The sequence below is a fragment of the Lethenteron reissneri genome, chromosome 46 (genome assembly GCF_015708825.2).
Source record: "Lethenteron reissneri isolate LAM-NWPU_2019-01 chromosome 46, ASM1570882v1, whole genome shotgun sequence".
Lineage (NCBI taxonomy): Eukaryota > Metazoa > Chordata > Hyperoartia > Petromyzontiformes > Petromyzontidae > Lethenteron > Lethenteron reissneri.
In genome coordinates, this window is record NC_083824.1 from 9,175,457 (window position 1) to 9,188,953 (window position 13,497).

General features: G+C 58.3%; 1 protein-coding gene across 5 annotated transcripts in view; it reads left to right on the forward strand.

Moving 5' to 3' along the window:
- Window positions 1–13,497, forward strand: part of LOC133354264 (E3 ubiquitin-protein ligase NEDD4-like) — a 123,463-nt gene that overhangs the window by 63,300 nt on the left and 46,666 nt on the right. For 2 of the 5 annotated variants that reach the window (XM_061570970.1, XM_061570971.1), the window contains exon 6: window positions 12,155–12,205. In XM_061570970.1, coding sequence (XP_061426954.1) covers window positions 12,155–12,205 — 51 coding nt within the window. Of the gene's footprint in view, window positions 1–1,289; window positions 3,488–12,154; window positions 12,206–13,497 lie in introns of those variants that run through there. The other 3 variants (XR_009756562.1, XM_061570968.1, XM_061570969.1) reach the window with 3 other exon arrangements.

The following is a 13,497-nucleotide window of genomic DNA, read 5'->3' on the forward strand; positions in this document are numbered from 1 at the left end:
GCCATTATGACGACGACTCGGAGCGGTGGAGCAGCGGTGAGCAGAGCACTGGCGGCACCAGCAAGGCGACCCGAATTCGATTCCCGGTCGCAGCCGACATTGGTGGCGAGCGATATCTGAACCGGTCCCGAGTACGTACGGCGCGAAAGAAGTTAAATGTACACGCCACGCTCAACTTGGCCGGTCCCGTCGATCTCCACGACTGACATGGCGTGGGAAGGCCTCCGGCCGTGGATTGACAAAGGGGCCGTCGTGCGTGATTATCACAGCTACGTTTATCTTGACGGGCGGAAGGACGTGTCTTTATTTACGAGTCACGATCACATCGTCTGTACACCGGTAGACGAATGTTGTAGAAAAAAAAGTTTGCAAGTGTGCGTGTGTGTGGGGGGGGGGAGCGGTAATGTAGCGGTTAGCGTGCTGCGCTACGAACCCGGTGACCCCAGTTTGATTCTCGCTCACGGCCAACACCGGTCACGATTATCTGAACCTCATCTTGGGCCTCCCCTCGGTCGACTCTGCCTCAAATGAGTACCTGGTGTGGTGTGTAAACAAAACATCGCCACTGGGGAGACAAAGGCGGCAGGGCGTGGTGCTGGCCACCCACCCCCTCGTGTGCCGTTCCGGCCTTAATAGGTTCTCGCTTAAAGCACTTGCCCCAACAGTCTGTTGAAGGCTACACGGGGGATCTTTGTCTTTGTGTGTGTGTGTGCGTGCACGCCCGCGCGCGCGCACACACACACACGTGTTTTGTAAAAATATAAGAGGCGGACGCGAGTGCTTGGGGAGAACGCGGGCAGGAGTTTAAATCTGTTTTGTTAATGTAGTCCATCAGCCGCGGGTACAGTAAAGTGGGAGCTGGTGAAACGCGACACCTCGCACCCTCTATGAATACACTGCCCTCTCTCCCTCTCAATTAAAAAAAAGAAGGTTGCGTGCTGCTAAATTTAAGCGCAAGTGGCGCAGAGGCCGTGCCGCGGGCCGACGGCGGCGGTTAGTGGTGGCGGAGAGAAGCCGAGAGCGCACGACCCGGCCGCACGACCCGGCCGCACGACCCGGCTGCACGAGCCGACCCCGTTTCCCGCTCAACCGCCGCTGGCTCACGCGCGACATCCGACCATTTCGCTCGGCGTTTTATTCCGGCGGTTAAAAAACAAAACGACAACAGCGAAAAAAAGCAAGCGCGGAAAACTGCAATCCGTTCCGCAGCAGTTGTTTTCATTTTATAGAGCAGGAGGAGTTGGGGGGGGGGGGGGTGACGGTGGAGGCGGTCTACGACGGCGGGAAAGCGGCGTACGCAGCACGCAGAAGAGCGACGGGGGGGCCGGTTAGTCGACGGAGGAGGGCTGCGTTTGAGCGAGAGACGGGTCATGCGGTGACTCAGAAACCTGTGCGGCGGCGGTGACGGCGATTGCGTCGGGGTGCCCGATGGCGTAGACGGGACACACGGCCGCCGTCCGTGCCCGGGTGGCCGCCCTCCCACCCCCCCCCCCGACTATTTCTGCCGTGTCTGTTGCCGCTGAGCCGAGCGCGCTCGCACTGGGAATCCGAGAGGCGCGGGGGCCGTCACGCCAGCGGCAGCGCGTCCGCGTTGCGCTCGCGTGCGCGACATGTAACCCTAGCCCGCGCGTCGGCGAGAGAGAGGAGGAGGAACTGCCTCTAGCGTGGGCGCATAAGCCCGTCTGGCCTCGGAAGCCTCTCCTCTCGCTGGAGTTAAAACAGATTTTTTTTTTTATGAACGTCGTTGCCTCCCCGTGGACGTGAACGAAAAAAAAACAACCGAAGGATGGCTCAGCGGCTCCGGCTGCGTTTCGCGGCCGGGCGAAGCCACACGGACCCCTCGTCAGACGCCGACCGCGACGAGAGGGCGAGCGACGCGCTCATGGGGCTCTGCTCGGCTCCCCGCCGCTGCGCCAGCGTGCAGCTCACGCCCTCGCGGCCCGACTCCAGCCCCCCGCCGTCGGCGCGCGCCCTCGAGCCGCCCCGGCTCAAGCGCAGCTCCTCCATGTTCATCCCGCAGCTCGCGACCAGCTGCGGCGACAGCCGCCCGCGCCGCAAGAAGAGCACCTCCGTGCAGATCTCGCTGCAGCGCCGCCCGGCCAACGGCGCTGCCGCCGGCGGACCGGCGGACGGGGAAGCCGGGGCGGCGGGAACGGCGGTCGCCGCCGGGGATGGGGACGGAGCGAGCGGGCGAGCGGTTGCGGCCGCCTGCGCGGCGGCGGCAACGCCGCCGGACCCGCCGAGGGACTTGGCTCTTTCGCGCACCGAGGCGCGGGACGTAACTCCGGCCGAGTCTAAGTTTCCCGACATTGCCGATGTTCCTGGAGGGAGGCTCGCGCTGCCTGGCGCGCGCCTGGGCGAGGTGCGCGTGGTGACAGTGCCGTGCGAGCCCTGGCCCGCGCGGCCCGCGTCGGCGCCAGCGGCTGAGAGCGGACGCTTGCGACGCTGCTCCTCGCTGCTCATCTTCCCCAGGAGCCCCAGTATCACGCCGCCGCCCAGCCCCACTGCCGCCGAGTCTCCGGCGCTAGCGCCGACACCGGGACAACCGCAGCAAGCTCAGCAACAGCAACAGCAGCCCATCCAGCAGCAGCCAATCCAGCAGTCGACGCAGCAGCAGCAGCAGCCGTCGTGTGACGCAGCAGTCTGCTCCACCCGCAGGGTGCTTCACTTGCCCCCGTTCCAGATGCCCGCAAAGCTCGGCCACATCGCCGAGCACGGCCCGGCGCCGACGGACTCGCCCCCGGGCGCCGACGCCATCTCCGTGGACCTGCTGCCCGGCGCCAGCGGCAACGGCTTCCGGCTCAAGCGTCACTCGGCCGCCGGCGAGGTGCACCGCATCCGCGTGCTGCCGCTGCGCTGTCGCCCGCGGCAGGCGACGGCCGACGGCCACGCCGCCGCCGCCGGCGCCGCCACCCCTCCGGCGCGCCACCTCCCCGCACGGCCCTCGGCCCCGGCCCCCGGCAGCACGCGCCCGGCATCCTGTCGTCCCAAGGACGGCGGCGGCGGCGGCGCCGGCAAGCAGTCGCGCTTCGTGGTGCAGCTGCATAAGCCGCCGGCCGCCGAGCCTTGCGCGTCCGGCGACGGCGGCGACTTCCTGGCGGGCAAGCCGGCCGCGTACCCGCGTGCCCGCCTGCGCCGCAGCACCTCCGCCTGCCTCCTGCCGGCGCAGGAGGACGCGGGGGAGCGTGGGCACCGGCTCCTCGGCGCGGAGGCGGAGGGCGAGCGCGCCGCCGACGTCGGGCGCGGCCGCGCCGATTACCCCCAGCTGCTGCGGAGCCGCTCGTTCGACGGGATCTCGCCGAGCCCTCCGCCGTCGCCGGTCTTCCACGTGGAGCAGGAGATGATCGGGGGCTCGCCACACCTGCGGATTACCGTGACGCGTGGCGGGGACGCGAGGGGCCGCGCGCCGGGCTCCTCCGTCGTGCGGGACTGCGGCGGCGTTACTCCGGAAGGGACCATCGTTATATCGTCGCGGAACCACTGTAAGGTAGGGAAGTTGCGGCGGGGACACTTCGTGGCGACGGGGCGGTCGCTCGCTGCGGAGAGTGGAGCGCGGTTGTCTTGACAGCGCCGGGGTTGACGCCGGGCTGTGTCGGGGGGGGGGGTTTGGGGGGGGCTCTTGCCCGCAGGATCTTGTCGTGTTGTGGCCTCGGTCGGTTGCCACCCATTGCGGTCTCGTGGTGTGCCCAGTCTTCGGTGGCGGCTCGTAGACTCACTCCAGACCCGTCGACCCGCGCATAAACCGCAGACTTACCTAGAGGCCTATAGACTCGCGTATGGACCCAAATGCAGAAATTGCGCCGGTGATGGTGCGTTGCAGGCGGATTCATCATCGGCGCTTACTCACATCGACTCGCATAGAGAGCCATAGATAGACCCACGAAGAGATCCACAGACTCGCATAGGGACCCATTGGCTCGCATGGAAGACTCATAGCCTGGAATGGGCTGGCAGTGGCTTCAGCATCAGTGTCTTCTCCAGTACGCAGCCTCCCAGGGGAGCTGGCCTGGCGAGAGCCCATGTCAAGTTGCTTTCATATTATAAGCATCAATGAATCACGCGCGACTGGAAAACCTGGCACCGGATTTTGTCCCTCTCGTCCACGCCGGCATGCGCTCTCAACGCGGCTGGCTTTTGACCGAGGGGGTGTTTATTTTTAAGCTCCGGTTGGAGATCTCCAAACCACTATTAATATTGCCGACTGTTTATTCCGGGAAAGCTTCGCCGAGTCCGAAGGCTCCCTATTTAAGAGAGCCCTGCCACTCTCGGGATGTTTGCCCAAGAGCGGGGACGCCGGAGAAAACCGCTCAGGGCTCGGCACAGGTTGATTCACGCATTCATCCATTCGTTTGTTTCGTTACCGAGGTGGGAACACTTTTTGCGCTGGCATCTTCTGGTTAGCTCGCGAGCCCCCCGCCTACAGCAATCCGAGCGAGCTGCAGTGATCACCCATCCAAATGATAACCAGCTTGAAACCCTGCTTAGATTCTGAGTGCGGGCCAGATCCGACAGCCGTAGCGTCGCATTCAGGGCGATTTGATCTTAGGCAAAAACGTGGTTCACAACCACCACGATGATGACGACGACGATCTGAAAAATATTTTCCCTCGAGCGCGAACATCAACGCGCTGCGTTAGCGAGGTGGATGCCGCATCGCGTAAACAACGTGGTCGGTGGACGAGCGATCGGCGTGGCCGCGGCGAGTGACCGCCGGCTCCCCCTCTTCGGGCCTTTGGCCGATGTCCCCGCTCGCCATAGAAGCGCACAGCAACAATCGCCGTAACGCGGTCCGCTACTGGAGCACCTTCAAATGGCGGCACGCAATTCACGGCTGGTTCCATTGCTCGCCGCTGCTCCACTAACACCCGATGGCCCCCACCCCCTCCCCCCCCCGTTTTTGAATCGTCGGTGCACCCTCGATGAGTGGCGCTGTTAAACTGAGAAAAAGGCGAATTTTATTTGCTGGCTTTCTATTAATTACGCCGCTCCCCCCTTCAACTGCGAGCTCGCGAAGTTGCGTGGGGCTCCCCGCCCAATCCGCGGCATCCCTCGGCCACCACAGTGCCCCTTTAAAAGAGCGACGCGCGCCCATGTATTTACTGGCACCTACCGCCGGCGCTGTTTTAATCACTGGTGTCCCTTTTAGTTCACGGGTCATTATTTAATTAGCGGCGCTGCTCTCGATTACCAGCGCATGTCCCCCCCCCCCACCTTAAATGACCAGTGCTCCGTTTAGAGCCGGGCTTGGGGGGGGGGACCGGGGGGGCAGGGCAGGGGACGGGGGGGCGGGGCGGCGGGGTCAGGAGGTCAGTCGAGGCGGGGAGGGGTGGGGAGGGAGAGGGGCAGTTGCCGTTTGGGGAAGCTCTGCTGAAACAGGAGACACGGGGAATGTGTGCTGAGGGGCGCCCGAGCGTGGCGGAGGAGCGCGGGGCGAGGTGCGATGAGGAATGGCCGTGGAGGCGATGCCTTGCGCTCGTCACGTCGTCGGTTCTGCGACGGCGCGATGTCGACGGCTGCTCGTGAAACGGCGCGAAGTTCCGGCCGGGCGGACCGGTGACCCGGTGAAGGGGTCGGCGAGGATCCGGCGACGTTATTGAGAACAGGTCGGAAGACCCAGAATGCCAAGGTGGCCAGCAATAAACAGCACCGTGAAAGTTGTGATAGATGAGGGGTGTGAGACGTTTCTTGAAATGAGCGAGGTTATCATAGGAGCTTGGGAAAGAGAGATGGAGAGGCGGCAATTCCTAAGTGGAGCAGAGCGAGGGAAGAAGAAGCGGGAAGAGATGTATTTTGACCTGCGGTGTGGCTAACGGGCGGTAGAGCGAGCGAGCAGTAGAGCGAGTGTGTTGTTGTGACCTGCAGTTTGGTGAGCGACGGGATGAGTGATTAATGGGTGAGTTGGTGGGCGAGCGAGCGAGCGAGCGGATGGGTGATTGAGTGCAGAACCAGAAGAGAGGGAGAGTTTGCAACGCCATCATGAACAGGGGAGTTTTGTCACCGTGGGCAGGCAGTATTGGCGGGCCGTGCGTGGCGCAGTGGCATAGCGTGGTTGGCATAAGTCCCCCCCCCCCCTCTTATTCATTCACATCTTGGCACGGTGGTGCAAGGAATGAATGGGACCCACTGTCCACATTTCTTCTCCCCGTAGCCCAGGACCTGAGTCCCTCCGGGCCCGTGGGCCGTGGTGCAGTTTGCACCACACGCGGCGCTCGCTGGATAGCTACGCCAAAACTCTTGCCACGGAGGAAAGCTTTCGGATACCAAGTTGTGCCGGCAAGGCCCGAGGGTTGGTGGGCACCTTGATGATAGGGAGGTGATCAAGGTAATCAGAATCTTTTATTCACTGGACATCCGTGAAAAAGTGCTTTGCATCTCATCGGATTCCTCCGGTATAAAATAAAGAGTCTGATTCTCATCTTGGCGGGAAGGCCTCCACTCGACGTAGCTGCAGAGATCCTCTCCAGAGGGCACTTGGGCCTCCTCTTAAACGCTGGCCAGACATCATGGGATAGGTGGGGACTACCTACACTCCACCCAACCACACGTGGCCTGCAGATCGATCAAATGCGGTTAACCCATTCACACTGCCGGGCGGACAGAGGTTGGGGGAATATTGAAGAAACTTGCCCCGGTTTTTCACCTGCCGCGCAAAGGTGATGGAATCGAACACCGGCGCCCTCTGGGGATCGCAACGGGTTCGTGGTGCTCACGCCGGCACGCCGTGCCCATGGGCAGCTGCGCAGCCCGTGCGTGTGGCGGTGAAGAGAGAGGGGATGGTGGTGACGGAGTCTGGCGTGAGTTGTGACCGCCGTGGCTGGCGGTGAGAGCCGAGCCGACGGTGACAGGGCGAGCGCGCAGAGGAGCACGCCGGGCGCACAATAGGGGGGGCTATTTACAGATGGAGGAGGAGGAGGAGGGCGGTAGGAGATTGACTTGGAAAAAATTCATAAAAGGCCGCGCGCGCCTCTTGCTTCGTCCGAGAGCCTCGCGCGCACACACACACACACAAAAGATAGAGACAAAGATCGCCCGTGTAGCCTTAACAGACTGTTGGGGCAAGTGCTGTTAGCGAGCAGCACCTATGAACGCACGAGGGGGTGAGTGGCCAGCATCACGTCCGGCCGCCTTTGTCTCCCTAGTGGCGATGTTTTCGCACAGCACCAGGTACTCATTTGAGGCAGAGTTGACCTAGGGGAGGCCCAAGACCAGTTCAAATAATCGTCACTTGTTGTTGGTGGCCATGAGCTGGAGTCGAACTCGGGTCGCTGAGTTCGTAGCGCAGCGCGCTAACCGCTACACTACCGCTCCCCACACTCACAAAAACAAAGATACACCTATGAAGGCCGGCACGGCACACGAGTCGTTGGGTGGCCAACACACACACACACACATGCACGCGCGCACACACACGCAGCTCCGAGTGAAAACCCTGGTTAATGTTTTGAAAATCGGCCTGGGCGGGTTGCCTGATTTCCACACTTTAGCCCGAGCGCGTGAGAAGTTCACTCTGAGGCGTCAGTAAAGTTTCTTGGGTTCTGCTGCTGTTGCTGCTGTTGCTGTAGTTGCTAGCGTGTTTTATTTATTTGGGGGGGGGGGGGGGGGGCACGTGTGTGCGTGTCACAAGCCCGGGCGATGATATTAAGTTGCGGTAAACCCCCAAAATTCCGTGGCTTCCGTCCTAACGAGGAGGGATAGGGGCATGTGCCCCCCGCTGTGCCACGCTATGGACAGGCGCCCCGTTACAAACACCTCGGCCGCCAACAGCTACTGGCACCCACGGTCAGAAGATGTGGCTGGGTTTGCCACCTCTGCGGTACCAAAAAAAACCCACCAGGACACATTTCGACGGCAAGATAGAATATCTCATTACAAACGGGGAAAGGGCCGACAACCAAAGTCACCGTGATCAGTGGCGGATTCTTCCGCAACTGAGAAAGACCCGAGTATTTGAATATCCTGGAAAGACTTAAACGATTTCCGACGACAAACAGCTACGATCCTGCGGTGGCGCAGGAAGTTTGGGTCGCGAGCGGTTCGCTGCGGTGCTCAACTCCGTGAGGATTCTAGGCAGGTATCGGAGCGCCAGGCTAAGATGCAGGGTTGCCACCTGTCCTGGGTTTCCCAGGATCGCCTGCATGTTGAGGCAGCTGCTCGAAAATCCGTCTTCCCGGGACATGAAAAGTCCCGGTTGCTGTCATCTGCGTGAGAATGCACCCACTCACTCAAGACGACGCGTGGTCGTGGAGATACGTACTCCTTCTCACGATGCGTCGCGGGTTTGTTTTGTTTTGTTTTTGTACCTCCGAGGTGGCAACCCGGCCGGTAGTGCGGCAGGGCTGCCGTGGAATGTGAAGGTGGCGGAGGGGGGGGCTGTTGCTGAGAGGTGGAAAGTGGTGGAGATGGTGATGGGGGATGGGTGGTGGGAAGGTGGTAGCAGCGGCAACAGGCAGCAGCAGCAACCGTTCCGTCCATGCCAGGAATGTGCCTGGCTCACGGTCAGCGATGCCGGTCTTGCCACCTCGGCGCCCGCGAGGCACGGCGCGTAATTTATAGCCGACTCGTTTCCTGTGCACTCAGCCCTGGGCAGGGCGGGAGAGCGGGGAGGGAGGACAGACGCGGGCACGGGCGTTGCGAGCAGACGGGGCGTGACGGCGGCTACTGCGGGACAACCCTCGGCCACGTGCAGCGCGCACCTGTGACGAGCGGCAGGGCAGCGCAGTGGCAACACTCGGGCACACCCCCCACCCCCCCCCACTGAGCGAGAATGTCCTGGGTTCGATTCCCGACTCGGGGAACATTTCTGTGCGGAGTTTGTATGTTTTTTTCGAATGTTTCGCACGGGGCTTCTTCCTGATTCGTCGGCTTCCTAATTATAGCAGCAACAACAGCAACATGTTCGATGTAACTTGTGTTTGCCAAACCATCCCGACTGCTGGAAAATTATCCCTGCAAATTACTCAGCTGGGGATTGCACGTGGCAACATCGCCCCCTGTACTGCGAGAAGCTTTCGTGACTGCAGGATTCACCATGGAAGTCCAGTTCACGATGGGAGTCCAGTTCATCATGGAAGTCCAGTTTACCATGGAAGTCCAGTTTACCATGGAGGTCCAGTTTACCATGGAAGTCCAGTTTACCATGAAGTCCAGTTTACCATGGGAGTCCAGTTTACCATGGGCAGGGGTTGATAAGCTTCATGCGGCTCTTTAATTACCGCTTCGTGACGGTAATTAACAAGGACCACTACCTCCTCTCGTATTCATGTTGCATTGCGTCTCGCGAAATACGTTATCGAGTTTTCGTATTTGCAACGAATTAGAATAATACAATGGCTCGTTGTTGTTTGGGTTGCCACGACCCCCTGGCATAGGTTATACGGCTGATCTTCGTGTTGCATGTGGGTGGAAGGGAGACTCAAATTTCAGAACTATCCAGAACCACTTGTGGAAGCAGATACAATCCGGTTCTGTGACCTTTATCTTATTAATATAGCTCAGCGGACAATTCTGTCGCCCTTCACATATTTGTCTCCCCACGTGCACGTCCAATCGGTCGCATCGCCCTCCTGGCACTGCACGATTTCATCAGCATTGGTTCGGCAGAAGCAAACTCTCGGACTAATTTCAACCTTTAACGTCTCATCAGCACAGTCAGCCTGGCAGTGTCCAATGCTGGTCAACTGCCCAGACGTTCAAAGGGCCCACATATTTTTTATTTAAAGCTTTCGTGACTGCAGGGATTCATATTCTTGGTTCTTTCGGTAAAGTCACGTAGAAGGGAGATAATAAAATAATATAAATATAAAACAATACAAATTATCACATTTCGACTGCAACACAAGCAATCATCATCAGGTGTGAAATCCACGATGATGACTGATGATGATTGCTGGTGTTGCAGTCGAAACGTCGTGAGAATTTTTATTGTTTTATATTTTTATTATTTTATTATCTCCCTTCTACGTAACTTTACCGAAAGAACCAAGAATATGGCCCACATATTGTCTGTTTTGCCATTTTACTTGACATTTATAGATTTCACCGATACCCCTTCAGCTCGAAGCAAAACTGTACGCAAAACTTCGTGATGCGAATTCATGGCACGCTGATCGGTCATAATCATGTATCGCAAAAAAAGTAAACTCAACACAATCGTCAACAACAGCATGTGACCTTAAAAACAACACAGCAGTTGACGTTGCAGGCAGTCAAAGACACATAGAGGGAGGCGAGAGAAGGAATGGGGGGGTATATTATCTTTCCTATCTATACACAAGGTGTCTCATAAGTCTGGAATCATAGGAAAAATAACAAGACAAAAAGGCAATAATAACGCTTTTATTCACGGAACGTGCTCAATGTGTCCACAATTGTTCCTGATACACAACTCCAGGCGAGATACCCAGCCAGCAGGCACACGGTACATGGTGTCAGGGGTAACGGCGTTACGTGCGCCAATATTGCGCTGCCGCAAACGTTCAACACTCTGCGTTGTTGACCAGCGCCTTCAAGTTTGACCCCCAGAGATAAAAAAAAAAACGCAGCGGTGTGAGATCGTGGCTTCTCGCTGGCCATTCCACAGGCCCTCGACGTCCTATCCCATGACCCTACGATTCCAGACTCATGGGACAAGCCCGTAGCTTCACTGGCATCGTTGCTTCAAGCAGCAAGCCTCGTTAATCCCCGCCACGCCCTCTGCGGGATGCACGTGGGCGTCACGCAGCCTCGCGTTAAATATTCTGGCGAGAGCCGTCAGCCTCCGATGTTGACGGTCGCGGCCGACTCCGGCGCGAGTCGGTTCGTCTCTGCCGTGACCGGACACGGCCCTGTCGGCGCTAGCTCAAGCCCGCCCGCCCGCCCACGTACAACGTAATCGACCGTCGGCTCTCAATCGTTTGTCGGGATTCCTCGCTCGTTGTCGGCGCAGCCGATGGACCACGATGAGCTTTCCGCGCGTCAAGTACCGAGCGTTTGGCGTCACGGTGAGATACACGGCGGGCGGAACGCGGCCGATCGACAGCGTTGCTTCGGGCTCTAGTTGCGTCGGGACCCATCGGGGGGGGGTCGCCTCGGCCGATGGGATTTTGACGTCTGCGCTAGCGTTGACCGCCGGCGGAGTGCCGGGTCGGTCCATGTATCGCGTTGTGTTAAAGAGGGTCGAGGTACTGCAGCCTTATGAGCGATTTCTCATGCCGCTGCTCACAGGAAAAACTCCACTGGAGGCACCTATAGAGAGAACCCCGCTGGAGGGAATTCCAGTCAACGTGCAACGTTGACCCAACGTTGCACGTTGACTGGGACTTTGATTGCTCTTTCGCGCTCGCCAGACAATGGGTCGGTGTACCCACACTTTACCCCAACACACGCGACCTGCAGATCGATTGACTGATTGTGGTGTACTTTTCTTTTATACTGCTGCGTGGATAGAGGCGGATGGTGGGGGCAGATCGATTTGAATGGTCGCCGCGGTGGAGAGATGTTGACTACCTCGCCTGCTATGCAGGAGGTCGTGGATTAGATCCCGACCCTGACGCCTGTTGTATATTTGGAGTTTGCGTGTCTCTCTCTCCCCGTGGTCGCGTGAATTTTTCTCCGGGTCCTCCGGTTTTCCCCTCCACATTTAGAAACGTGCGTTTGGAGTATTTGGCTGTTGTACATTTTCACGTGATAAACCACTTCCTTGAGCTGTCATTTGTGGCCAGGTCGCTTCTGAAAAGAGCTGTATAGCTCAGTGGGCCTTACTTGGTAAAAAAAAAAATAGTTGAATAGAACTGAACTGGTGAACTTCTGGATTGCAAGTTGGGTAACTAATATCCACAGCCATAGCGAGTTATACACAATTTGTACTGGATGTGGGGTGCCGGGTGTGAAAATATTTTCAGGGTCACAGACCCAGTCAGGCAGACTCCGCTGCAATGCAGCCCCGTGCTGTGTGTGTGTACCTCTATCATCGTGTGAGCAGGGCTGCCACAGTGACAGCTGCAGTGGGGGACATTTGAAATGTTGGAAATGTTCCACCGCCTCTCCCGTGTCATGCGACCACCTGGCCTGGCACAGGCGCCGTGGCGACGTCACCGTCACTCGGCGGTGAACGGCGGGTGCTGGTGTTTATCGTGAGATTGACTCTGCCGGTGGTGGCCGTTGTGTTGTGCGTTAGACGCGAGATGATTTCCTGGGACAAGTGGACACCTCCCTCAGCCAATTGCCGGTGAGTCCGCTGCCCCTTCCTCCCTCGTCTTGCCCCGTCGAGTGGCGATCGACAACGACGCTCCTCATCGCTGGCTCCAGCGGTTGAACCTCCACCTCGTGGCTCGGTTAAACCTTAACCTCACCGCTCGGTTACATCTCAACCTCGTCGCTCGGTTAAAACTCCACCTCGTCACTGAATGTAGATGACCGTCTCTCAAACTACAGTTCTCTTGATCCACCACATTAACCACCACAACCACAACCACCACCACCGCCACAACCACCACCGCCACAACCACCACCACCACCACCACCCTACTTCGTCTTTCCACGTTTCCCACTTTACCTCCGTGCATCTCCAACTTAAGCGGTTGCAAGCCGCACGAGCCCGATGATGTGTCGAGTGATCACACCTGACACACGTGCACACAAGATCTCAGTCTTCGTGTGAATGAGCTCTCTGCATGTTTACATCTGATGACACCACCGCAAACAACAACAACAACAGCAGCCGCCAGTTCGCCACTAAAGTGGCGGTGACATCACCATGGCGCTTGTGCAAGATTTGGTGCCCTCTGATGGCCACCAATTTTAGAATCGAAAGTTCGCTGGCAGGAGGTCGCGGATACTGGGTGTCACGGGTTAATTGACTGCGATTACTGGCAGATACTCCACCTGTGGTCCCTACTATGCCACCTACTCCTTGTGAGCCCTCCGCTTTTGCCGGAGAGCGACTGCCTCCGACTGCCCAGTAGTTTCATTCACGAGCCGCCTGCTCCACAGGGGCCGATCTTGACACCGCTTTGCCGGTCATCAACAAGTCCAATTCCCTCCACATCCTTCTTGTTCTGTACCACATCAGCCCATCTCTTCCCCAGCCATGCCGTGCCCACAGATACGACTTCTATCTTAAATTGCATCTCTAGCAACGTCACACGGGACACGGGTGTACACACTCGCGCACAAGATGTCTTATCTTTTCATCAATGCTCTCCCACAAGTGGGGGCTATTGTTGAGCGGAAAAAAAAACCCGAGACGCGTGTTGTCTGTAAACACTTCATTAGTGCTGGAATGGAGTAGGCTGGTTAACGTGGAGAGGATGAGGTGTGGGCCCCCAGGGTTTGATGTCGATACTGCACAACACCCAGCATTCGACAGAGACAGTCAGCCGGACCTTGCTGGTTTACGTAACCGACATTCTTAAACACATTTGGCCTTCAATACATTTGTTCGTGAATACATGTGTTCGTAACAAACCGTTCGTTTTTTTTATGAACACTGCATGTTTATTGATTCGTAATGCCATTGAT